Source organism: Mytilus edulis, chromosome 7, assembly GCF_963676685.1.
Source record: "Mytilus edulis chromosome 7, xbMytEdul2.2, whole genome shotgun sequence".
Classification (NCBI taxonomy): Eukaryota; Metazoa; Mollusca; class Bivalvia; order Mytilida; family Mytilidae; genus Mytilus; species Mytilus edulis.
Window position 1 is genome coordinate 40,081,498 of NC_092350.1, and position 27,307 is coordinate 40,108,804.

The 27,307-nt window shown below is 32.3% G+C and overlaps 2 protein-coding genes across 4 annotated transcripts in view; one reads left to right on the forward strand and one right to left on the reverse strand.

Annotated features, from left to right (window-relative positions):
- LOC139481436 (uncharacterized) overlaps positions 1-4,216 on the reverse strand; it is a 20,218-nt gene extending 16,002 nt beyond the window's left edge. The window contains exons 1-2 of one of the 2 annotated variants that reach the window (XM_071264765.1): positions 3,896-4,055; positions 3,514-3,607 (exon numbers count right to left, since the gene is read on the reverse strand). The gene's annotated coding sequence lies outside the window, so the exon portion shown is untranslated. Of the gene's footprint in view, positions 1-3,513; positions 3,608-3,895 lie in introns of both variants that reach the window. The other variant, XM_071264763.1, reaches the window with a different exon arrangement.
- Positions 3,709-26,232, forward strand: LOC139481437 (uncharacterized). 2 transcript variants are annotated; one of them, XM_071264767.1, is made up of 6 exons: positions 3,709-3,757; positions 15,641-15,801; positions 16,571-16,755; positions 23,807-23,942; positions 24,875-25,004; positions 25,949-26,232. In XM_071264767.1, the coding sequence occupies exons 1-6, from the start codon at positions 3,724-3,726 to the stop codon at positions 26,035-26,037; spliced, it is 735 nt and encodes a 244-aa protein (XP_071120868.1). In that variant the 5' UTR covers positions 3,709-3,723; the 3' UTR covers positions 26,038-26,232. The 2 variants fall into 2 exon arrangements, with proteins under 2 accessions (XP_071120868.1, XP_071120867.1); XM_071264766.1 differs by lacking the exon at positions 3,709-3,757 and adding an exon at positions 4,239-4,654.
- Positions 26,233-27,307: the final 1,075 nt, after the last annotated feature.

Below are 27,307 nucleotides of genomic sequence, written 5' to 3' on the forward strand. Positions count from 1 at the left end.
TTAAGCATGTTAAGTGTCAGAGCATAACCTCGTTAGATTTCTTGTTGTAAACAAGATATACCCCAGGCTATTCGATGAAATTTGCAACATGACCGACACAAGTTAAAACAGATTAACACACAATTTTATTCAAATGTTGAACAAAAGGCTACGAATGAGTCTGAAATGACAACAAATTTATGAACGACGGTCGATAAATGGAGGCATAAAGGCCACACCAAGAAGGCAGGTTGTAGTCTGGTCTAGAAACAGGCATTCAGGTAAAAAAAAAAATATGCCCGTTTTTTATTCATCGTGTTCATTTAATGCTAAATGATTCTGTTGAAAAGTTTTGTTTCTAATAGCAAAAAAGTAGACAGGATTATTGTTTTCAATCAAGATACAGCCAGAATTTTTGTTTAAGGCAAAAATCAGAGTCAGATTTTGTTCACTCGTATATCTCACAGACTGCCCCCTCAAATCAAATGGTTCGTACCTTAGACTTAAAATATATCTAGAGCTTTTACTGAATGGGGATCATTATTCAGCTACATGTCTGTTATTTTAGACCATGTGAAAACTTTGACTCATTCAAATTTCGAGTCAACCGTGTTCGATACAACGAGAGTTAACTGTATGTTATTTTAGAATAGGCTGGGGTGTTTGGGGTTAAACATGCTCAATCCTGTGTCGCTTTGAAGGTGTCATGATTGTCAGTCTCAGCCTAAGCAATGTGTTACTGGTGTTAGTGTAATTAGCATTTCAAAATGACTATGTGACGTTTTTTCGACGCACTCGTCCACTCCACCATAGCTAATCACATGACTTTGCCATGATAAGTAAATACCAGCGGAAAATATCTTTATAAGTAAAGAATTGTCCCATAAAAATTAAAGACACAGGAAATGGCAAAGATCAATATGTCTAGTCTGATTAATCATTTTACAAAAAAAAAAGTCAGAGCAAAGGGTCCGAGTAAGCCCTCTCTGCCCCCCTCTGGATCTCATTATAATACCCATAAATGGGGCATAAAAACATTGATGAACATAATTTTAATTTGCTAACAAGTCCCTGTGGTTTATATATATCTATCATGTGTATGGCTTCAGTATCCTTTTATTATCAAACAATATAAAAGTCACCCCATTCGTCATTATTACCTGTTTTGAATAATTAAAGTCATAAGAAACCTCAAATCAACAACAAAATGCATACGTTTTTTTAAAACTCAATGGATAGTTTTCATTATAAAACTTGTGTACCTATACTTTTTTTTTAAGAAAATTCTTTAATTTTTTCATATTTAGAAGAAGTTTCCTTTATTTTAATTGCTTCCAGGAAGCAATTCCCCCCCCCGACATATTTTTCCGTATGCGAAGTGACCTCAGTGTGACCCATCTTGTAAAAATCCAGTGATCACAATATGCATGGATGTCCTTAAAATAAACTATTATCTGAATTTACATGTTAAACATGTGCTCAATTTCCATGCTTTTTTGTTTATTTTTTGTCGATTGTTGACAAACAGGTGACTATCGTTAAACTTCGGCTTCAAAACAAGAACTTTAATAACCTGCCATATTTTCACAACAACACTGACCAATTGAAAAAAAAATTAACAACTATACGAAATTTACACACAAAAAATGATAAATTCGTGCACAGAAGACTAAGTTTATGATGTTTGTATGCATTGGTTCAAGAATTGGAAGAACATTATTTTTCACCGGTCACTCGTTTCTTATGACTTTAATAATTGTTGTAAACTAAAATGAAGTAAAATGAGCCTTATTGAGGTTTTATCAATTACTTTTCAAAACAAACAAATTTCTTCCTGTTTCAGTTTAAACACATTTCTATGTTTTGCTTTGGTTATTATTAAAGTTATAAAGAGTGTTATAGGAAGGGTAATGATGAGGATGGAAACATTCAGACCTGCCAACTATCCTGATTTTTGCAGTATTATCCTGATTTTCATCCCTCAACCTGAATCCCGATATCGGGATCGTAAAACTAGTCAAAATCCCAATTTTAACAAATTTTACCCGAAAAAATTATCGGTTACCAATTTTGAAGTTTTTCTGATCAATTTTTAAAAATCTATAATTTTACCTAGGGACATATTATGACAAGTTAACGACCCTAAGCTAATCAACAGTCACAACAGGTGTCATAATTAGTTGTATTTAATCGGATTTCCTAATGGGTCATAACAATTCTCAAAATTAATTTGTAAACACAAAAATGACAAATTCGGTCAGACAGCCTTTCAATTTTAATCAATTTATCATACGAGCTCAATTTACAACGTTTACCGTAGTTCCACAACAAAATCGTAATTAACAGAAAGATGAGAACTGTATTAAATGAACTCTCAAGAAAACATCCTTTATCTTGAAATCCATTTAAACTTTTGAAACCAGACATGTGTCTGTTGATTTAAAATTGATGCCATTTTTGTATTCACTTCTACTGTGTTACTGTATAGCGTCCGCCGATAAGAACACCAAATCAAAATCTGTATTCATCCTTCTAACTTTAGGAAATGTAGGTTTAGATTTGTAGCTATGGTTCATAGATAAGAAGGTCTTTGGGGGAAAAGGAAGGGGTCTTCACTTTATATCCTTTATTCTTAATGCCAGTTTTCTGTATTCTTGAGTTATTTTGTAAATTTTAAAATTAGTACAAGAATTATGCAAATAAAAGAAACCAAGGCCTACAAGCTCATCATTAGTATACCAAAAGAAAAAAGAAAAGAAATGAGACTGTTTAGGAGTAAAAAACAATGCACACAGAAACATCGCAAAAAATGTAACCCTTAAAATACCGGTCGCATGCTAAATCCTCCATGGAGATTTTCAAAAGTTGGCAGGTCTGAACATTTAATTAAGTTTTTTTTATCTAAAATGCATATGATGAATCAACTTCAAATGATGCATGAATGTATGAAGTCCTAACCATATGCAATGCATTTATGAAAAAAAACAGAAAGGAAAAGGATTATTTTTCTGGCGATAAATTTTCAAGGTCTACAAAGTCCCTGTTTTGTTCGAATGAATAAACAGAGGCATATGGATATATATAAACTAACAACAATAAAGAAAATACTTACAATAACTGACCTTGCTCTGGCACATTACTAGACGAATGTGCGTACAAATCCCCATTATAGCCTATGTAGACCATAAGTTTTACTTAATTTGAGCATATTAAATTATAAGCCTGGTACCTTAATTGATACTGTAATTATTGTACAACATGCAATAAAAACTCTGCACAGTGGATATACAAGTTTTAAGTTTCTACCATGTACAATATATAAAATTGAATTCAATAGGGGGTCAAATCATGAAAATGTTAATATGTATGAACTATGTGTCACTGTGATCATGTGTTTTACCTCAAATTATAACAGCTCTAATCACACATCACTTGCATACAGGTATCTGACAACTACTTTAGTCTTTACACAACAGCTAAATAAAATTTTGTAACATGAGATTTTCACACACTTAATAACTGCAGTCTACATACTACGCCTTGGGGATAAACATCTGGATATCTATAATTGCATTCATCTGTCAATCAACGTGAACTCTTGCCGCGGCTCCGTTGTTCGCTACGGCATCTAAAAATAGATCTCAATTACCTTCGTTTATTTGACCTAATTACATTAACGTACTAGATCCTTTTCCTGCAAATTGAACACTTAACCAATCGTACAGGTTTCTTTAAAAACATCTAATGCATGTAATATTAAACAGTCTAAATTTAAAACGTAAGGAATAAATGCAATATCCATTAAAATATTTTAATTTACGCGAACGTCGTCGTAAACACGGGCACTTTATAGTTTTAAATATCAAGGTAAAATGACAATGGCCTAAACCACTCAATTTATTCACGCTATATTTACCATGCTTATTTCAAAACTGTTTCTTGGACTTGCTCAGAAGTTTCAGTCTCCGGTAAACTGGGAAACTTTTTCTGCAACCGGAGGCTGTCAATATTCGCCATGCTTGTTTATCTAAATCATAAAAGATCAATAAAAATGATGTTGTTATCATCCATTATATTTGTACTGTAGGTGATTCTTTTCTGTAATATTTTGTTTAGTTGATTTAAATAATTAAAATATTGAAATTTTATATGGAAATCATTCGTTGAACGAAACCCAAAATTGTACAATGAAAACTATAAAAGTTATCATTTGTTTTTGTTGTTTTCGGAAGCTTTCAGGACTTTCTACTGATTCGCTGAAGAATACCGAGGACATTATTTACTGACAACATGGACACGGAAGCAGTCGAATTTATGTTCTTTTTGAAAAGGAATGTCTCTGAATTAAAGAGACTTGGTTCAGAATGGGGCATGACAACAGATGAGATCAATGCATGCATTGACAAAGCACTAGAAAATGAGGCTGATGTCCCAAGGGAAAACGAGAATAGGATTACAGCAATGGAAATATGGCTAAGATTTAGCCAGGGTGTGAAAGTAATGTTCAAAGTGATTTTAATCACATTTACAGTCTTGTTTTGCGTTTTTATGTTAGCCTCCTACCATGAAGCAACTGGAAATTACGTAATGAAGGTTCTACAGCCATATGGATATGATGTGTTTCGTGCTATTCGTCTTGCCACACTGCCTCTTCATAAGATGGTGAACATAACATGTAAGAGGAATAATAATTCAAAATCTGTAACGTAAGGGTACCCAAATTGCACCGAGTACCCAAATTGCACCTATTTAGAAAAAATAGCAACGGAAATCTTACAAGATTTCCTAGAGACTAAACAATTTGTATTTTTATGATTTGATACTATGCACGTCTTTCAACATAGGTAAACATATTTAGATATACACAAAACGTTCACAGTATTTATCAACAAATGGACTGTTTACTGAAAAAGCAAAATGTACGAAAACGTCACCATGCGACGTCATCAAAACGTCATCTTTTTAAAATTAGCAAATACAATATATTATAAGTATCCATTTCGTAAAATATGAAGAGTAAGCATGGACTAATATCCAATTGTTCAAAATATTTGAAGAAATTAAACAAAAGCTCGGTTATTAGACTTTTGACGATGTGAATTTAAGCATGGATGCAATTTGGGTACTCCTCATTACAGAATCATGGATAGTTTGGAGGTTGATTCAAACCCATTTTTTTATGACTCAATATGGATTCAAAATTAAATTGGTGTATCTATACAATAAAGAAGGATAGGGCTACAAAATAAACACAGTATGGAGATTTTTTTCTTGATCATAAAAAAACGTAGGTGAAAAAACTGTCAAAATAGGTGCAATTTGGGTACCGTCACGTTAGTTGGTATTGTTGATTCAATTATTTATAGTGTTTAATAGATTCCATAGTCAGGCCTGTACACAGGGAATCTGGGTCTATCACCAAATTTATGTTCATGTTTAATTTGCACCCATGGTCGTTTCACGTACCCTCCCTATTTCCAAGCTTTTCCTGATTTATTCAGTGTTATTTGGCCCATAGATGTAATACCCATAGATAAAGCTCGCCAAAAGTTCCCCACTGTTCTCTATTGTTAGATACAAAGAACCATGACCAAATTGACTCTCTTTGATGTTATATGTGTGTTGTACCCAATCAAGTAACTCTAGCCATATCTCTTATCTGTTGATCTCATTGACCAGTACAGCATAATAGATTTTCTTAAATGTCTTCTCGAGTTATGTCCCTTCTGTTGTTAATATATGTCTATTTTTAGCGCACTGGACAGACAAACAGAATGGTCAAAAAATGGATGAAATCGATCAAAAATTCCGCATTTTACGAGGGAAATATTGAACTAAATTCAAAAATGTATTTTTTAGGCTTGTGTCTTCATATTTCATAAAAACTGTGTTCCTGTTAGTTCCTGAAAATGGGAATAGCACCTTTCTGTGCTTCTGAAATACACCTTTTCTTTGATATGCTTCATTAAGGTGTCGAACTGCGTCGAATTTGGGAAATAAATAATAAGAAAGTACATTATTTTCCTTTTTTCATCAGTTTTTCTGGTTTTAAAAGGGAAATTGTCTTTCTAAAATCATTTTTATATTTTTCAGAATAAGTTAGTTAATATATCATAGATGAATTTTATATATTTTATGGCTAATTACAAAAATTATAATAATTTCATTCAAGTGGTTTATGAAATATGTATTTATAATTACTGTAAAGAGTTTATAGTTTAGTGAAATGACAAAACATACAATGCATGGAAACAAATTTTTGGAGCATACATATTTTCAACTTGTTTAATGTTTTCTAACAATTATATTTTCAATAAGCTTGTTTATAAATAATAGTAAACATTGTTAATTATAAGATAGAGTTAAATTTATATAAAATTTAAACAGGATCAAAACAAAAGTTCTGCCTAAAAAAGAAAAATATTCATATTTATTAGTTTCTTTTCAAGAATAATTTGTTATATTGTTTCATCTAAACAAATATTATTTTTTTATAATCAAGTCAATATAAAATATATTTTTTTATTTTGTTTCTTTCTGATTTTTAGCATGTTTAATTGCTAAGTAACTTTTAATTGTCAGTTTTCTATTGTCATGGTTGTAAATCTGCATCTCCATGACCAACTGGTTCATGTCATTATCAGATAAGTGTGAAAGCCATTACAACGCACATATAACCTTTGAAGTCAGGGTTGAGCTTCATCTATGGGTATTACATCTATGTTTGGCCTAACCTTTCTCTAGAATTGTTTTATTCAGTTTTATATTTTTCCTCTTTTTGTCCTTGGTGGTCTCTTTTTGCATTCTTAGTGTGTGGGTGGACATGGGTTCAATCCCTGGTCATGCTGGTTGGGTCAAACTAATATAATGAATGAATGACTTGGAAAAAGGAATATAAAGCTTCTTAATTTGGTTCCCATGGCCAGTGCAAATAAGTAATAGATTGTAGGTAAGTTGACATGTCAGCTTGTCTGTCTACTCTAATACAAAGCAATCTTGAATGTTCATATTCATAGTGCTTTATTATATTTTTCTTTTGAATTTTCCAATTGGATGTTAACCACCCATCCATATGTGATACATGTACATACATGTGTATCCTTCGTCTTAAATTGTGTAGGGAATTTAGTCCTTTATTCTTGCATCAAATGCATTACATAAGTGATTAGCACAAACTGTCAAATTGTTAATCACTGTTATCATTGTTAACACCTGTGATCAGTCATAATTAAAGGTAATTGAATTAATTGATTAATTATCATCTATAGTATAATATACATGTATATTGCATTAACATGATTAAGGCTGCAATATACAAATGTACAGCAAAATGACATGAAATTCATGACATTATTTATAACTCTTAATAAATTAAAAAATTTATTTCTGTATTTGCAAATAATGACATTAAACATGTTAAAAGAAGTTCTAAAAAACAGTTAAAGACTTAATGTACTTTTAAAACAACTATTTTAGTTGTTTTTGGCCTAAATTAATATATTGTTCGTTTCCCCAATCCAGACCCTGTCAAAGCAGGTGTGGGAAGGTAGGTAGGGAATTAATTTTAATTTTTCCAAAAAGCTGGAACAATACCAGTCAATTCAACAAGCCTGAAACTTGGAAATGAATAAAATAATATTTGTCTTAGGTTTGCCAATAAAATTTTATGAGTACCACCATTTTTGCAGGGTCGGTCAAGATTGGGGAAACAAACAATATTTTATTTTAGGCCTTACTTCTTTTTTTTTAGCTCACCTGGCCCGAAGGGCCAAGTGAGCTTTTCTCATCACTTGGCGTCCGGCGTCCGGCGTCGTCGTCCGTCGTCGTCGTCCTGCGTCCGGCGTTAACTTTTACAAAAATCTTCTCCTCTGAAACTACTAAGCCAAATTAAACCAAACTTGGCCACAATCATCATTGGGGTATCTAGTTTAAAAATTGTGTCCGGTGACCCCGCCAACTAACCAAGATGGCCGCCATGGCTATAAATAGAACATAGTGGTAAAATGCAGTTTTTGGCTTATAACTCAAAAACCAAAGCATTTAGGGCAAATCTGACATGGGGTAATATTGTTAATCAGGTTAAGATCTATCTGCCCTGAAATTTTCAGATGAATCTGACATTCCGTTGTTAGGTTGCTGCCCCTGAATTGGTAATTTTAAGGAAATTTTGTTGTTTTTGGTTATTATCTTGAATATTATTTTAGATAGAGATAAACTGTAAAAAGCAATAATGTTCAGCAAAGTAAGATCTACAAATAAGTCAACATGACCAAAATGATCAGTTGACCACTTTAGGAGTTATTGCCCTTTATAGTCAATTTTTAACCATTTTTCATAAATTTTAGTAATCTTTTAGAAAAATCTTCTCCTCTGAAACTGCTGGGCCAAATTATTTGAAACTTGGCCACAATCATCATTGGGGTATCTAGTTTAAAAATTGTGTCCGGTGACCCCGCCAACTAACCAAGATGACCGCCATGGCTATAAATAGAACATAGGGGTAAAATGCAGTTTTTGGCTTATAACTCAAAAACCAAAGCATTTAGAGCAAATCTGACGTGGGTAAAATTGTTAATCAGGTGAAGATCTATCTGCCCTGAAATTTTCAGATGAATTGGACAACCTGTTTTTGGGTTGCGGCCCCTGAATTGGTAATTTTAAGGAAATTTTGCTGTTTTTGGTTATTATATTGAATATTATTATAGATATAGGTAAACTGTAAACAGCAATAATGTTCAGCAAGGTCAGATTTACAAATAAGTCAACATGACCAAAATGGTCAGTTGACCTCTTTAGGAGTTATTGCCCTTTAAAGTTAATTTTTAACCATTTTTCGTAAATTTTATATATCTTTTACTAAAATCTTCTTCTCTGAAACTGCTGTGCCAAATTGATCCAAACTTGGGCACAATCATCTTTGGGGTTTCTTGTTTAAAAAATGTGTCTGGTGACCTGGCCATCAAACCAAGATGGCCGCCACGGCTAAAAATAGAACATAGGGGTAAAATGCAGTTTTTGGCTTATAACTCAAAAACCAAATAATTTAGAGAAAATCTGACATGAAGTAAAATTGTTAATCAGGTCAAGATCTATCTGCCCTGAAATTTTCAGATGAATTGGACAACCTGTTTTTGGGTTGCGGCCCCTGAATTGGTAATTTTAAGGAAATTTTGCTGTTTTTGGTTATTATATTGAATATTATTATAGATATAGGTAAACTGTAAACAGCAATAATGTTCAGCAAAGTAAGATCTACAAATAAGTCAACATGAACGAAATGGTCAATTGACCCCTGTAGGAGTAATTGACCTTTGTAGTCAATTTTCAATCTGCTTCCTTTGTTTAATATTCACATAGACCAAGGTGAGCGACACAGGCTCTTTAGAGCCTCTAGTTTTATATGTATATTATGCACCTGGGCCAAAATGCAGTGAACATTTGAACTGATTGCAATATCGAACCTTGAACATATTGAAAGGGGGAGAAAAATTTAAAGATTACTGATCACTTAATTTTTAACAGAAATAGTTCCTATAAAATAAGGACAAACAATAATAGACAGGTGGCTGCAATTGTTTCACAAAAGGGAAATGATATGGGAAACACATATTTACTGTTTTTTAATTCCTTTCCAGATGAATCCCCCGAAATGAGTTTTCTTAGTGGGGTATACATAGTGTAAGATAATTTGATAAGCCAATATAAAAGAATGTGTAGATGGAAAATAATTTAAAAAAAAACCATGTAAGATTTTATATATATTGAATTTCCAAAATCAATAATACATTGTAACATAATGTTGTATATATACTACAAGTAATGTAAACATGGAATTGAAAAAAAGAAACATGAGACTTTTTTAAAACCAGATGTTGTCATGGTTGTTAAACAACATGATTTGTTTTAGTATTATAGAGAAAAGACGATGGCATATTGTTGATATTCATAGGATAAGTACAAACATGTTATGTGTCCACAAAAAGAACTTTGAGAAATTTTCCAGTAGTTTCAAAGGCTTTGAGAAATCAACTGAACATTTGGTCTAGTAAATCTTTCTTAACAGGACTCAGTGACAGATCCAGAATTTTTCATAAGTGGGGGCCCACTGACTGCCGAAGAGGGGGCCCGCTCCAGTCATGCTTTAGTGATTCCCAATATAATCAACCATTTTTTTTTTCCAGAAAAGGGTGCCCCCTCTAAATCCGCCTCTGAAACTGTACTCTAAGACATATGATTTAAACAAAATAAAACAAGTTGCTTTCTTTAAAAAAAAGAAAAGCAATACATGAACCTATGACTGCTGACTGCCGGGTCACCAAAAGATTGTTGCTGAATTTGTGTTTGCTTTTGAATTGAAATAATTGACTGTGGATAGAAGAAGGCAGATGAAAGTATATATTTACAGCTTCTGTTTGAATGGTTATTTTAAAGCTCGACTATTTTATTTATTACTTGGGAATGTACATAATTTTTCCGATTATAACCATTTGGCAAATCCTGATTTCTACTAACCGGATGACTTATGCAAATTGCACAGTTTAACTATCGCAATTTAGATTTAAGCACTGAGTTTGCTTTATAATCTGGAATTCTGGATGCATTTATTTTAACTATCATATCTTTATATTTTGTTTCCAACTATATGTTCTCAACTCGTATTTGAAGCTGTCTTTACTCATGGTAGATGTTGTATGCGTTGAAACCTGTGGCATGCAATTGATTGGGAACTCTAATGAAGAGACTTATTTTGGTCTCATAAAACATCTGAAATTTTAAGGTTTCCTGATTTTACAGGGAAACTTAGTTTTGCTGAAGAATTTATCAATTCAGAAGTTTATGAATACCTGTATACACTTTTAAAATAACCAATTTATATAAAAAGGTATGTAGATATAAAAAGATACCAGAATTAAAATGATGTACGCCAGACTCGAGTTTAGTCTACAAAAAAAGCATCAGTGACGATCGAATGAAAAAAGTTAAAGGGCGGTTTATTACATTACAAAGTTAAGGAATCTGTTCCTTGGGTAGACAATCCTTAGCTTTTCGAAAAGGTCAAAGTTTATAATAGAACAGTGACTCAAAAAAGAAACAAAAGAGATACAACTCGAGGTTAGAATACCGTTAGTAATGATGACCGTGCTTGAAAGTCACATGTGAAGCTCTTTCTATCGTGTCCTGAACTTATAGATAACAAAAACGAAAATAAGCTTTCAGGAGTGAGTTTTAAAATAGGATTGCATGCAAGCAGTATTTAGCGCACGAAATAGTAAATAGAAAGCATCTAACTGAAACTCAGGAAAAGAATACGCATATGCATCATTACATATCTTAAACTTATAGTTGAATTTGAATGTCAACAGCCTACATTAAAGGTTTTGACTTGGGATTCATTGTCATTTTATCTGGATTTTTTTAGAACGCAAACCGATAGTGTGCTTTTGAAATGTTATCTATAACCAGGGGTCGAATTTAAGCTTTTTTTTGTACTGGCCAGCCGGACCAGTGGACCGAAAACTCTACTGGTCCGGCTCCAAATCTACTGGTCCTGCAAAAATGACATTCATTTGACTATCACTAATAAAAAAAATTGTACAGTTCATTAAATTCCGATCTACTATATAGTTCAACCATTCGCGATCTTTTTCCCATGATTTTTGGTATTTTCGTTTCCTTTTGTCAATTTCATTTACTTTATTTCGATCTTCCTTTTGATTTTCACTTTTTTTTTTTTTTTGTCCGGCGGTTTTACTCCTTCCAAAAATTTCCACATTTTATATTGTTGTGAAGGACGCTCACTCGGGATAGTAATTAACTTGATCAATTGTAATACCCCTCAGTACCGTGTAATTGATTTAAAAGGTAAATTGTTTTGTAAACAAACAGAGATTGCAATGCAATCAGTGATATTTATCGACAAATTTTTACTGGTCCGCCGGACCACCAGCTGACAAAATCTACTGGTCCCAGACCACCAGACCAGCGCTAATATCGACCCCTGTCTATTATAATGTGAATGAATCAAGACGTGAAGGATAGTTGGTCAACACAGTGAATACAATTTTCAAAACAGTACCATAGTACAAATATGTAGATGCTATAAGGTTACACTATTAAAACAAACAAACAAAAATTGAATTAAAATTTTATAATAAACTAACGTTCCTGTTAGTATTTTTTTTTGAAATTCTTTTGAATAAATATAATATCCATAAACAAGAAGGTCAAGTATTTACGGATGGACATTTTATTTATCGAATGAATCTATTTTTAAATTCTAACATTCGTGAATATATTACCAGAGACATGTACATATATATATGTATTATATGTCTCTGATATTACTATACAAACTATAAGCAAAGACTTCTAAATCCATACTAAAACAGTATAAAATAATTGAAACATTAATATAATTGTAATTAAATTTTGTTGTGATTATTGTAAATCATTTTACGGTTGTTGTGAGCTGCAAGGATTTAAAATCATGCTTTATGATTAGAAAACACACAAGTATTTTTATTCACGACCGTTTAGAATTTAAATATTGAATACATTTACCTTACTTTCCGTTTTATGGATATATTACAATACAAAAAAAAAATAATAATTACTCATAAAAGTTAAATACTAAAATGGTATGAAATAATTAACATAGAAATATAATAATTATTTTTTATAAACATTTTTTTTGTAGGATGCAAGAATATATTTAGATTTAATTTTTATGTTTCTTTTACAACTGAATATTTAAAAATACCAAAGCAGAGTATATTGTCATATTCTGATTTCAATCATTGTTAGTTTTTTTCAGAAACATAAATACAGAATATATTTCGTATATATTTCTTTGATTCCGATTGAATTAAATACTTTTGATAAGAATATTATCTTTCTGTTTTCTGATCTAATATTAATATTTTAACCAGAATGTCCTCTCCCGTAAGTCTATGATGAAATACACAGTATCCAGTGGTTACATCTTTAAGCTTAATTAGTTAATATGTTATCGAGTCAACAGACCACCTTATAATTGACCCAGATACACACAGTGTACAGCGGTCATTTTAAAACAAATATAATTGTGTCGTCAAGGGACATCAAGGGACCATATCAAAGACGTAGATAACAACCTGTTAAGACCTGTATAAATGATTGAAAAATTTCGAGACGTTCCGAGAATTTTATTCTGACTTCCGGTCGAGATATATCGAGTGGCCCATAGACACATCCAAAACTCACCAATATATAAGCATGAACCCCTCAGGGGGTTCATGCAAAAATGTACTTATCATTTGGTTAATAATTAAGTAATGCATTTCAATTTGGAATAGCAAAGTACACCTAAATATTTGTTTTCTTCAAAATCCTAACAATAAGGACAGATTAACATAAGCACTTGTTATTTGTTTTCTTAAACCTATTTCAAATGTATTTGTAAATGTGAATATACATTGTAACTCGTATAATTCATAATCAAATATTGTTTACACTAAGGCCAAAAAAATAATATGTGTGTTTCCTATTACATCTTTGAAAAAAACAGGGTAGGTAGGTCATTTGTAGTTAGGGATTTTTTTTTTTTTTAATTTTTTTTTTAAAGAACAGTATATATATAAAATAACTTTGACACTTTGATGTACAAAATGTAATATGTTTTTTATAACTAATCACTATCCTGAGTGATTAGTGGATTGTAACAGGGGACATCAGGAGGAGCTTGGACTCCTGAAGGATTTTGTAAAAAGCCAATGTTTGAAATAAATATTTATTTATGTTGTTAAAAAAAAAAAAAAAGTAATGCATATATCACCTTTTTAATAACAGGACATGCCCTAAATGTCCAACGACCTTTGAGACAGATTAACATAAGCACTTGTTGCTTGTTTCTAAATCCTATTTGTTAATGTGAATATACATTGTAACTCGTATAATTCATAATCAAATATTGTTTACACTAAGGCCAACAAAATAATATGTGTGTTTGCTATTAAATCTTTGAAAAAAATAGGGTAGGTAAGGTAGGGACACTATCAAAGTTCAAACGAATACTGCATTCACATCAATGGTCATGCACATGCCATGTTGGGCTCAAATGAAAGATAATTGGTCAAATATTTCAGAAAATTAAGTTTGAAGATAATTCGTCCTTTTTTTAGTCACATGGTATATTTCCTAAAGTCACGTGACTGTTGGAGAAAAAGTGAAAAATACGAAATCCTTGGACAAAAAGTCATGCAGAGACATATTGTTGCGCTAATAGGGTAAAGTTTTGGTAGAAACACAATGCCTTGAGTCTGTTAAAGACAGTCAAGTTATCATACTGGCATTAAAAGAGGCATAACGTGCTATAGGCCTTGAAATATAGATGTCTGTAACATTCAAAATAACTGATTTTAAATGGGGTAAAAAAAAGGGGGGGGGGGAATTTGGCATACACTCTCTTAAAAAACATTAAGTAGGTTTTCATTTTGAAATTGAAAGTAAAGTAAAGTTAAGTTACATTTGATAATATAGGAAATAATTTTTCCAACTCTGGCAGTGAGATTTGAACACACAATCTTACTGCCATGGGATAGGTCAGCACACCCTGCACCACTGTAATCATTTGTATTCTAATTTCTTTTGCAGAAAAAGATGGAAATAGAATTAAATCAAAAGAAATCAAAATTTTCTCAAAGCACTTTTATATGTATACGAACTACAAATCATGCTAAGACTGTATGATTGATTAGTCTTATGTGATTTATAGTCTAGATAGTTGTTCTAGATATTTATTCAACGAGTACAAAATGAAAAAGTCACCATATAATGATTATATTATTATAATATAAGACCATTACATACAAAAACATCAATATCAGCCTTATTTATAAAAATATCAATCCCCTTCCCATATTTATTTGGATTTTTAGGCAGCCTTACCAGGCTAAGAAAGAGTTGTGTCCCTAGTTCTGTCATATTTATTTCTGGTATTCCTTTTAGTTGTTCTATAGTTATCTTAAAATATTTCTTTGTTCAGACTGACTTCGAGATAATGAGAGTCAACTGTATGCTCAAATTGTCATTCAGGTACTGGTACAAGTATTAAGTTAGAACAGTTGGAAGTACTTAGTCTATATACATGATATACAAATCAAAAGTTGAAATCTGGTTGCTTGAATTGTCTCTTTGTATTTCATTAAATTGTGTTGATGTAGATTATTGGTAAAGGTCAAGTGAAAGTCCTTGATAGATTTTACAGATACATGTATCTTATATAAAAATAAAAACATGTTTTGAGTAACCTGTGTTTATGTCTGTGTATTTGCAGAGTTTAAGCTAGGATATTGAGGGGTTTAATTTAGTCACTTCTGCATGAAAATATAGAACTGATTCAGTTATTTCATGGGCTTAAAAACATGGTAACAGTAATGTTCAACTACATACTTGTAATTACTCTTATTATCTTCCAATTTATAAAAGAGTTAATGAAAACCTTATTGAAAATTTGAGGGAAATTGTTGTAAAAATATATGACTGTACCAACATTTGCCAAAAAAATGAGCATACATTTTGCTGATTCACATCAGTTTAAAACTTTTGTAAAGTTTCGAATGGCACTTAAAATCGTTATTAAACCATGATTACCAGTCTCATTTAAAATGTTACTTGTTTTCAGATTTTTATGATGCAGAATGTTTATTGGACAATCCATTCTTCAGGGAGCCGACCCAGGAATGTGACCTGTGTATGGATACCCATGAAGTCAAGCTGATGACTGAATCCAAACATTGGCTTGTCAGGAGACATTGCCAGCAACAACAACCTTTTGTGTTCAAGGTATACAAACAATATACTGATCATAGTGCTTGTTTGTTCATATTCACAACTTCACTTTAACTACCTTATAAACCAAAATTGCATTGTGCACCACCTACATAAATTCTTTTATCGAAATAAAATGTAGAAAGCTTTATAACAACAACACTTTATAGACTGCTGCAGAACATTAATTGAACGACATGTAGGCACTTTCATCAGGATAAAAACAAATAATTGTTTGAGTTTCCTACAGGAAAATATGGCCATTTCTATGAGAATGCAACGGATAGTGGGAAGGGAGGTTTAGGTATGCATTTGTGAGCTCTTCAAACAGTTTTATTAGATATAAGAAGATGTGGTATGAGTGCAAATGAGACAAATCTCCATCCGTCACAATTGTAAAAGTAAACCAATATAGGTAAAAGTAAGATTTTCAACACAGAGCCTTGGCTAACGCCAAACAGCAAGCTATAAAGGGTCCCAAAAATGACTAGTGTAAAAACAGGAAAACAAATGGGTTAATTGTTCATAACTTCTATTTAGTATTTTAAAATTACTATATTTCACATATTCAATGTAATGTAATGTTTAAGTAAGTGAGAAAAGTGAAAATCCAACTACATGTCCCGATTCAAATGCATTTATCTTCCCAAAAAAAGGAATAGTGGTGGATCCAGGGGGTGTGGGGGTTCCAGGGTTGGACCCCCCCCCCCCCCCCCCCCCCCCCACACACACAACCCTGGATCTGCCACTGTGTATTTATGTATTTAATTTTTACATTACTTAGCCAAAACTGGTTCCAACTGTAACCTTTGAGGACGTGGTAGATCTGTACAACAAAAACAAAGATGTACTTGATACATCAGTAGCCAGATTCTATTCCTCAGACCAAGAAGTACCGGACATTGGCAGTTTGTTTGGGTTGAAAGACAATGATAACTTAAAGAAGAAAACAGGATTAAGTGTGAACTGGTAATACATTGTATATATATGTGTTCTAGAAAAAAAAAGCAAAGCAATAGACGTATTTACACTCTTAGGTATTTAGCTGAATTGTCTGTGAATAGCCCTTGATCTGTCTCTGAATAATATACAAGAATAAATTGTGAGTTATAATTTCATAAGAAACCTTTTTGTTGAGCCTTCAACTTTTGTCGTAAAGCAAGACATAGCGATCCTACATTCTGTCGGCGGCGGCATCCACATATATTCACTCTGTAGTTAAAGTTTTTTGAAATTTTAATAACTTTCTTAAACTATCCTGGATTTCTACTAAACTTGGACAGAAGCTTGTTTATGATCATGAGATAGTATCCAGATTTCAGAAGTATATTTTGTAAAATAATAAAATTCATTTTTTCAGTATTTTACCCATAAATGGGTTCAGTTTTTAGAAAGATTAGAACTTGTTCTAAATCTTTACTTAGGCACCGGCCTCCCTAACAACAGGACAGGTTAGCTACTGTTACTAAATGTATTCACACTGAAATATAGTTCCCTATGGTTCTCATGTATGTGCACATAATACACATATAAACTGAAAAAAACTGGGTATATTATTGCAGCAGTTCATTTAAGAATGTATGTCATTAAGGTGTGTTGATGTGCAGGCTTTAAAAAAAACAAACATTTTGATTAGGTAACTGGGTATTGATTCAACTAGTATGATTGACAACTGTCATTATCACTAAACAAATCAGAGACAAGGTGGACCTTTAATTACAATGCCCCACCTCCTAAACTGCCAATCAAATTGACCACATTACCTATGAACCTCAGTCTTACATAATTATACAGACCACTCAATATACATATAATTCTTAATACACAAGTATTTGACCTCATAATTGAATACACAAATGTGTATATTAGATGTTTGATATTTATAAGGATGATAGATTTATTTATTGCCAATTACTTTTGATCTACATTACATAAAGTGATTCTGTAAATTATATCTGAAAGATAAATGAATAATGGATTAACAAGATCTTAAAAAAATGAAATATGAATATAATTATGAATAAATAAAAGGTATTCAAGCAAGGCCTATAATTTACTTGATAAATTTCCAAAAATCGTCTGTAATTAATCAACAATTAAATTAGTACACTTTTTTTTTTATCAGGAATTGGCTTGAAACAGTTTAAAAATTTTAAAACTTTTAATTATAACAAACCATTGTTTATTAGTTTATTTCCTATCAATCATTATGTCTTTTTTTTAGTCATTTGAATTTTTATTAGAAGTGAATATACATTTTTGCAATCAAGAAAGAATCCACATTTCAATAAGATAAGTTATTTAATTGGTTTACCTTGAAAAAGTACATTTTCAATGCCCTGTGTTGAAAAATACTTTACAAATTGATCAAAAGGCACTCTGAAAATTTTAATCTTCAATGCCATATAACCTCTGTTTCAACTTACAAAATGCCCCAAAACAACATTTTTCAATTTTGTTTGACAGTTTAAAGTTCTAAGCTGTTGGTCCAGATTTATATCTTACAAGGATAGTTGGTTCAGAACCGGAAACATGATTTTGATAAGATATAAACTGCAGTGTAAATAAAATTGTGCAAATAAAGAAACCTATATTACTTAATTTAAGCTTATTTTATCCTCATACTGGAAAAGCAAGTTTCCTTCTAAAGACCTGCTGTAAATGCAATTTTCAGAAATAGTGCTTTATAAATGTTCATTTTTCCCCACCATACCTTAATATGAAATAACTCAAACTACTCTTCTAATCTTTCCATGAGTGATTTCCATCACTTTGATTCTGCCAGGAAACATAACATTCACTCTGTGGTTAAAGTTTTTAAAATTTTAATAACTTTCTTATACTATCCTGGATTTCTACCCAACTTGGACAAAAGCTTGTTTATGATCATAAGATAGTATCCAGAAGTAATAAAGTTTTACCTAATATAAATGGACTTAGTTTTTTTCTGCCAGGAAACGTTACATTCACATTGTGGTTAAAGTTTTTAAAATTTTAATAACTTTCTTAAACTATCCTGGATTTGTACCAGACCTGGACAGAAGCTTGTTAATGATCAAAAGCTAGTATCTAGTAGGAAATTTAAAACTTTGGTCCTGCTTTTCTGTATTTTACTTACAGATGGACTTCGTTTTTCTTCCAGGTAACATTACATACAGTCTGCTATTAAAGTTTTTAAAACATTTATTAGATTCATAAACTGTCCTATATTTTTACTAAACTTGGATAGAAGCTATTTACAAATAGCATCTTGAGGAAATTTTTTAATATTTTTTCCTCATTTTTGTTCAGCCTGCGATTAACAGCAAAAGTAGGCAGACACCCCTTATATAAGAAAGCCAGATTTTGATTGGGTGATAGCCATGTATTTTTCGTATATTCTTTTATTTTTTCCTCCTTTCAAATGAATTTGCCTGTTTTTCACCACTGCCGGTTAATTTGCATCAAATACAGTGGTATTGGCCATTGTGGATATTCCTTTTTAGTTCACCTGGCCCAAAGGGCCAAGTGAGCTTTTCCCATCACTTGGCGTTCGGCGTCCGGCGTCGTCGTCCGGCGTCCGTCGTCGTCGTCCGTCGTCGTTAGCTTTTACAAAAATCTTCTCCTCTGAAACTACTGGGCCAAATTAAACCAAACTTGGCCACAATCATCATTGGGGTATCTAGTTTAAAAAATGTGTGGCGTGACCCGGTCAACCAACCAAGATGGCCGCCACGGCTAAAAATAGAACATAGGGGTAAAATGCAGTTTTTGGCTTATAACTCAAAAACCAAAGCATTTAGAGCAAATCTGATATTGGGTATAATTGTTTATCAGGTCAAGATCTATCTGCCCTGAAATTTTCAGATGAATCGGACAACCCGTTGTTGGGTTGCTGCCCCTGAATTGGTAATTTTAAGGAAATTTTGCTGTTTTTGGTTATTATTTTGAATATTATTATAGATAGAGATAAACTGTAAACAGCAATAATGTTCAGCAAAGTAAGATTTACAAATAAGTCAACATGACCGAAATGGTCAGTTGACCCCTTTAGGAGTTATTGCCCTTTATAGTCAATTTTTAACAATTTTTCGTAAATCTTAGTTATCTTTTACAAAAATCTTCTCCTCTGAAACTACTGGGACAAATTAATCCAAACTTGGCAACAATCATCTTTGGGGTATCTAGTTTTAAAAATGTGTGGCGTGACCCGTTCAACCAACCAAGATGGCCATGGGCTAAAAATAGAACATAGGGGTAAAATGCAGTTTTTGGCTTATAACTCAAAAACCAAAGCATTTAGAGCAAATCTGACATGGGGTTAAATTGTTTAGAAGATCAATATCTATCTGCTCTACAATTTTCAGATGAATCTGACAACCCGTTGTTGGGTTGCTGCCCGTGAATAGGTAATTTTGCTGTTTTTGGTTATTATCTTGAATATTATTATAGATAAAGATAAACTGTAAACAGCAATAATGTTCAGCAAAGTAAGATTTACAAATAAGTCAACATGACCGAAATGGTAAATTGACCCCCTAAGGAGTTATTTTCCTTTATTGTCAATTTTTAACAATTTTCATAAAATTTGTCAATTTTTATTAACATTTTCACTGATATTACTGGGCCAATTCATTATAGATCGAGATAATTGTAAGCAGCAAGACTGTTTAGTAAAGTAAGATTTACAAACACATCACCATCATCAAAACACAATTTTGTCATGAATCCATCTGCTTCCTTTGTTTAATATTCACATATACCAAGGTGAGCGACACAGGCTCTTTAGAGCCTCTAGTTTAGCTCACCTAGCCCGAAGGGCCAAGTGAGCTTTTCTCATCACTTGGCGTCCGTCGTCCGTCGTCGTCGTCGTCGTCGGTCGTCGTTAACTTTTACAAAAATCTTCTCCTCTGAAACTACTGGGCCAAATTAAACCAAACTTGGCCACAATCATCATTGGGGTATCTAGTTTAAAAAATGTGTGGCGTGACCCGGCCAACCAACCAAGATGGCCACCATGACTAAAAATAGAACATAGGGGTAAAATGCAGTTTTCGGCTTATAACTCAAAAACCAAAGCATTTAGAGCAAATCTGACGTGGGGTAAAATTGTTTATCAGGTCAAGATCTATCTGCCCTGAAATTTTCAGATGAATCCGACAACCCGTTGTTGGGTTGCTGCCCCTGAATTGGTGATTTTAGGGAATTTTTGCTGTTTTTGGTTATTATCTTGAATATTATTATAGATAGAGATAAACTGTAAACAGCAATAATGTTCAGCAAAGTAAGATTTACAAATAAGTCAACATGACCAAAATGGTCAGTTGACCCCTTTAGGAGTTATTGCCCTTTATAGTCAATTTTTAACCATTTTTCGTAAATCTTAGTAATCTTTTACAAAAATCTTCTCCTCTGAAACTACTGGGCCAAATTAATCCAAACTTGGCCACAATCATCATTGGGGTATCTAGTTTAAAAAATGTGTCTCATGACCCGGTCAACCAACCAAGATGGCCGCCATGGCCAAAAATAGAACATAGGGGTAAAATGCAGTATTTGGCTTATAACTCAAAAACCAAAGCATTTAGAGCAAATCTGACATGGGGGTAAAATTGTTTATCAGGTCAAGATCTATTTGTCCTTAAATTTTCAGATATATTGGACAACCCGTTGTTGGGTTGCTGCCCCTGAATTGGTAATTTGATGGAAATTTTACTGTTTCGGGTTATTATCTTGAATATTATTATAGATAAAGATAAACTGTAAACAGCAATAATGTTCAGCAAAGTAAGATTTACAAATAAGTCAGCATGACTGAAATGGTCAGTTGACACCTTTAGGAGTTATTGCCCATTATAGTCAATTTTTAACCATTTTTCGTAAATCTTAGTAATCTTTTACAAAAATCTTCTCCTCTGAAACTACTGGGCCAAATGAAACCAAACTTGGCCACAATCATCATTGGGGTATCTAGTTTAAAAAACGTGTGGCGTGACCCGGCCAACCAACCAAGATGGCCGCCATGGCTAAAAATAGAACATAGGGGTAAAATTCAGTTTTTGGCTTATAACTCGAAAACCAAAGCATTTAAAGTAAATCTGACCCGTAGTAAAATTGTTTATCAGGTCAAGATCTATCTGCCCTGAAATTTCCAGATGAATCGGACAACCCGTTGTTGGGTTGTTGCCCCTGAATTGGTAATTTTAAGGAAATTTTGCTGTTTTTGGTTATTATCTTGAATATTATTATAGATAGAGATTATCTGTAAAAAGCAATAAATGTCAGCAAAGTAAGATCTACAAATAAGTCAACATGACCGAAATGGTCAGTTGACCCCTTTAGGAGTTATTGCCCTTTATAGTCAATTTTTAACCATTTTTCGTAAATCTTAGTAATCTTTTACAATAATCTTCTCCTCTGAAACTACTGGGCCAAGTTCATTATAGATAGAGATAATTGTAAGCAGCAAGAATGTTCAGTAAAGTAAGATGTACAAACACATCACCATCACCAAAACAAAATTTTGTCATGAATCCATTTGCGTCCTTAGTTTAATATTCACATAGACCAAGGTGAGCGACACAGGCTCTTTAGAGCCTTTAGTTACCCTCTAAAGCATCGAAATTTTCGAATTTGAACTTGCATAAAAAAGCGAGCTAACGCTTATTAGTAAATAATTCTGCGGTTCTATGATAATACCAACTTATCCTCAAAATTATGCAAAAACCTGATAATGAATTACAGCTTTCAAGTGAAAAAAAAAATCTTCACCTGTATAGGGAGTTTCAATCCAAATCTATTTGTGGAGGGGTATTTGTGAAAAATACAAGTTTGGGGACCGAATTTACCTATAATTTCTGTAGTCATCTTAAGTGAGGGATAAACAACTAAATGACATTAAGAGGACAAATAGAGAGGTTTTATCCTTGTGATATTTCTGAATATAACTTTCATATATTTCATTAGTTATATCATTTCATATGTTGTAAAAAATGTAGTTTACTTTACAGCTGATTTATTAAAGTCCAGTATGAAATTTAAGCTTGCTTAATTGATAGGTGAACCATGAATTCTTTATCAGCTTTTGGTATGGTAACAAAATTGTAAATCAGGTTAAATTTTACCCTTGTCAGAGGCAGACTTAGCGGGTTTTTCAGGGGGCCCGGCCCCCTTTATTGGTAAAAAAATTGGTTGATTATATAGGGAATCACTGAAGCATGACTGGAGCGAGCCCCTCTTAGGCAGTCAGAATGAAAATTTCTAGATCTGCCACTGCTTGTCTGTTTTTACATCAGTCAATCTGTACCTCCTAAAATTGGTTTGTTTTCTCCAACTTTAGTTTGCCTCAACCGAATGGGATGAAACTATTACACTACACAATACTTATTACCACAAAACTCAAATTAAGTACCAATTAATTTAGGTAAGCTCACTTCTACTGTTTCTGAGTCATGTCTCTTTATAATGTTTAATGCAAGTGGGGTATCATCTGTGTCTGATGCATTATTCCCTATTTATTCATAAGGTCATACAGATTAAAATAACCAAAAGATGGCTATGGTGTTTGAATGATCTATGATAACTATCCTGTAAACCCTGAGGTTGTGTGTTGGAATCTTCCTGATGGCAAGGTGTGTTCCACTCCTTCAACACTTGACTAATATTGCCAGTTGTTGGTTCTCTTTCAGAACTCTACTGTCCTTCACCATTTATAGAAACTTACCATCATGATATATAGCCAAAGGTGCTGAAAGTGGTGTTTAACACCAGAAATCAATCAACTATTGTTCACAAGTAAAGCAAACATAAAATTGAGAAAGGAAATGGGGAATGTGTCAAAGCGACAACAACCTGACCATAGAGCAGACAACAGCCTAAGGCCACTATGCATATTTAAATTTATTTTCTCTGTACATACTCAAGTATAGGAGCTGTAAATAACTTATGATAAATAGTTGCTTCATAATTAAAATGTTTAAATGATGAAAATTGTGTATTTACAAGTACTGATTTCAGTACCAACTATTTTTTTCTTCTTCAGGGTATCAAAGAACATGGCTAGTAGCCAGATATTGAGGAAGATGTTTCCAAGACCAGAATTTGTTCCTCCTGAATCAGAAGTGGCTTTAGAGAAGACGCTGTACATAGATGGACCAAAGTCACAACTATTTGAAGTAGTAGGTTTAAAGCGCTATACAATATAATTTATTTAATTGATTTTAATATAGGCCATTTTGGGCTTTTGTTAATTTAGGGTTGGGTGAAAGGTTATGCTTGAAATATCCACCAATTTTTTTTCATCTCTACTCTGCTCTACTTCACTGTTCTTTTTAATTGTTTGATCTTTGAACTTGTTTAATACCACAAGTAGAAGGTTTGGATTCATTTTGGGGGTTATGCTGCCAACAGTTTAGGTATTAAGGGCCAAAAACTACTATTTTTGTAGTTTCTTGACAATAACTTGTGTTTAAGAATATGGATCTCTCTTATATTGTACCACAAGGTTCCATATCACAAAAGGAAGGCTAGGATTGAGTTTGGGGATAATAGCTCTAAGGGGGGATTCAAAAAGATTTGGGGGTTCAAAAAGAAATTTCAAAATTTTTCAAATTTTCAAGAAGAATCTTCAATTACACAGTATTGTGCAATAGATTTGTTAGATCTTGACGTTTATTTTGTGTCAAAAACTTATACTATGTCAAAAATTTGATCACAATCCAAATTCAGACAGAATTAAGCTTGAATATTGTGTCCAAATTTGCCACAACTGTTCAAGGTTCAACCTCTGCGGTCATATCAGGCTGCACTCAGCGAAGCATTTTATTTAGCTCAGTTTTTAAATTAGGGTTTATTAACCAATATCACAATGAATCATATTTTATACAGTGACTAGATAGGAAATAAGCCCTTTTGTTGAAAATTTACTTGGGGCTATTCCAGAAAAAAAAGCCCTTATCGAACTTACTCCTTTGAGAATATTTATGGCCTATATTACTAATTTGAGAATATGTTTAGCTTATACAACTGATTTGAAAATATTTATGGCCCATATTACTGATTTGAAAATATAATGACTTGTACCACTGATTTGAGAATATAATTATTGTAGATTGGTGGGTTTTATCAAGCAGTATTTGTTACCATAGTAAAGGGTAACAGAAAGGCTGTATTTTCTTCAGTAGAAGAATGCAGTGATGTGTGTTCTCCTCTCCATGTTGACCTGAAAGAAGGAGATATAGGTAAGTGTATAGTATTTAGTTTTAAGGTGGTACATAACACTACAGCAAGATAACTATGTAAAATCACCTGAACATTTTAATCATGTTCTGTTGCTAAGGAAATATTAAGCTTCACATTGATCAAAATTAGTATTTGTCAAACTACTATATATCAAATTAAATTGTTCTGTTAAAGTGAGTGGTTCATGTTTTTTGAAATTTTTATATTTTTGTCAAAATTCAAAAGTAATATAACAAAATTACTTAACTCTGAGAACAAAATTACTTAACTCGGAGGAAAATTAAAACCGAAAAGTCAATAATCAAATGGCAAAATCAAAAGCCCAAACACATCAAACAAACGGATAACAACTGTTATATAACTGACTTGGTACAGGAAAGCTAATATGATCTGGACTCTAGTGCAAAAAGTTCACTTCGGATGTCACTATGATGTTAAAAACATATGAAACTTGCATATTTAACCTAAAATGGCCATTTCATGCACAGTTTTTGGTCAAAATATATATCATTTACATCTATACACAAAATGATGTTGTACACACATTAACATATTGGTCAAATACCTTGTAACAAACTATTGTTTTAGTAAAGCTGTTGCTCATATCATGCACTACATTTATATAAGAAGTTTGAAACCCTAACACCAATAAGTTAGACAAATTAAAAACAAAATATGAATACTACTGTCCGACAGCATAATGGGGCTCGCGGGTATAAATCAATTTTTTTTGTAATATGGGATATCTCTAACATTTAATTAAAATCATGAAAAAATACCTTCATATTTTTGTAAAGTTCACGTGAAAATAACATGAAAAAATATATGACTTCAAAAGCAAACAATATATAGACAACAATATGCTATGGAAAACTATTTATGTAGTCTTTGGGCATTATACATAGAAATAAAGACTTATAATTTTATTATGTATGTTTTTCAGTGGTATTTGGTCCAGCAATGTGGAGACTCAATATCATGCCTAATATGGAAGATACCAGTATTGTTTATGTTGGATCCTTTACAGTGTAATGAATGTCTGACAAAGAAACAATAAACCTGAAACAGATATAAATTTAAACTCTTTGTTAAAATAATCTAAAGAACCAACTACAGTCAAATCTTCTCTTTTTCAAATTCTTACTATTGTTTTTTAAAAGTGCTGAATATTGTATCACTGACATAATTTTGTATTTCTTATGAATTAAAAGACTTTCAATGCATTAATTCATAGCACATTTTTCATTTTTTGGGGATTCTCTGTGTATGTCACTTGTGCTAATATGGTATGTCTTTTAATTGAGTTGAGCCATTTCAATTAATATTTTAAAGTGTGTCTTTTTATGTTGTGATGTTACATTATTGTTTCAGATAAGGGCCAATGTTGGTACCTATAAAAAGGTTTAAACCTGCTACATTTGTTTGCCCCTGTCCTAAGTCAGGAATCTGATGTTCAGTAGTTGTTGTTTGTTGATGTGATTCATAAGTTTTTCTTGTTTCTCGTTTTTGTTGAGCCTGACTGAGACTTTGGTCACAGAAAGCTCAAGATAGGGATAGTCATCTGGCAGCAGTGGCAATGACGGCAGAGTTAAAAGCTTTATATTTTAGAAGGTGAAGACCTGAATGTTTCATACTTTGTATATTGATGCCTTATGTTACAAAGTGTCTGTCTGTCACATGTCCATTGTTGTTGACCTCATTTTCATGGTTTAGGGACTACTGTGAAAGTACTTTAATTCGTGGGTATCAATTTTCGTGGATTGAGCAATATTTACATGTTCGTGGGTTTTTTAATTCGTGGATTTTATTTAATTTTTTTTAAATTGAAAATTAAAGCCTTTAGAAACAAAGGTTACAAATGTTTTGAATGGTGGAAATTGCAAAGTAAGCATTGACCCCTGTAAATTGAAGTGATAACACTAATGAACCCATGATAAAGTGATCATCAAAGGTGTAAATTAGGCCATAAACATGTCACCTAAAGGAAATAGTAACATAAAAAAAGATATAAACGTATCTTAAATTTTGAAATAATTCTTATCAAAATCAAGCCCAGTATGAAATTATTATTTCCCATATGTACGAGCACTATGAGGATATGAAATGAATACTTTATCATACTAGCATATCAATACCAGAAATCTGACTTTCATCGATCAAAAATATTTTTTATGAGAATTAAAAGATCAAAAGTTGTACAGTTTAGGCTATTAAAGATTAAATGAATATAATCCTGCATGTGGTTGTAGTTCTGTGACTGCTATTAAAGTATTCTCAGATTTGGCGTTATTCAATATATTCT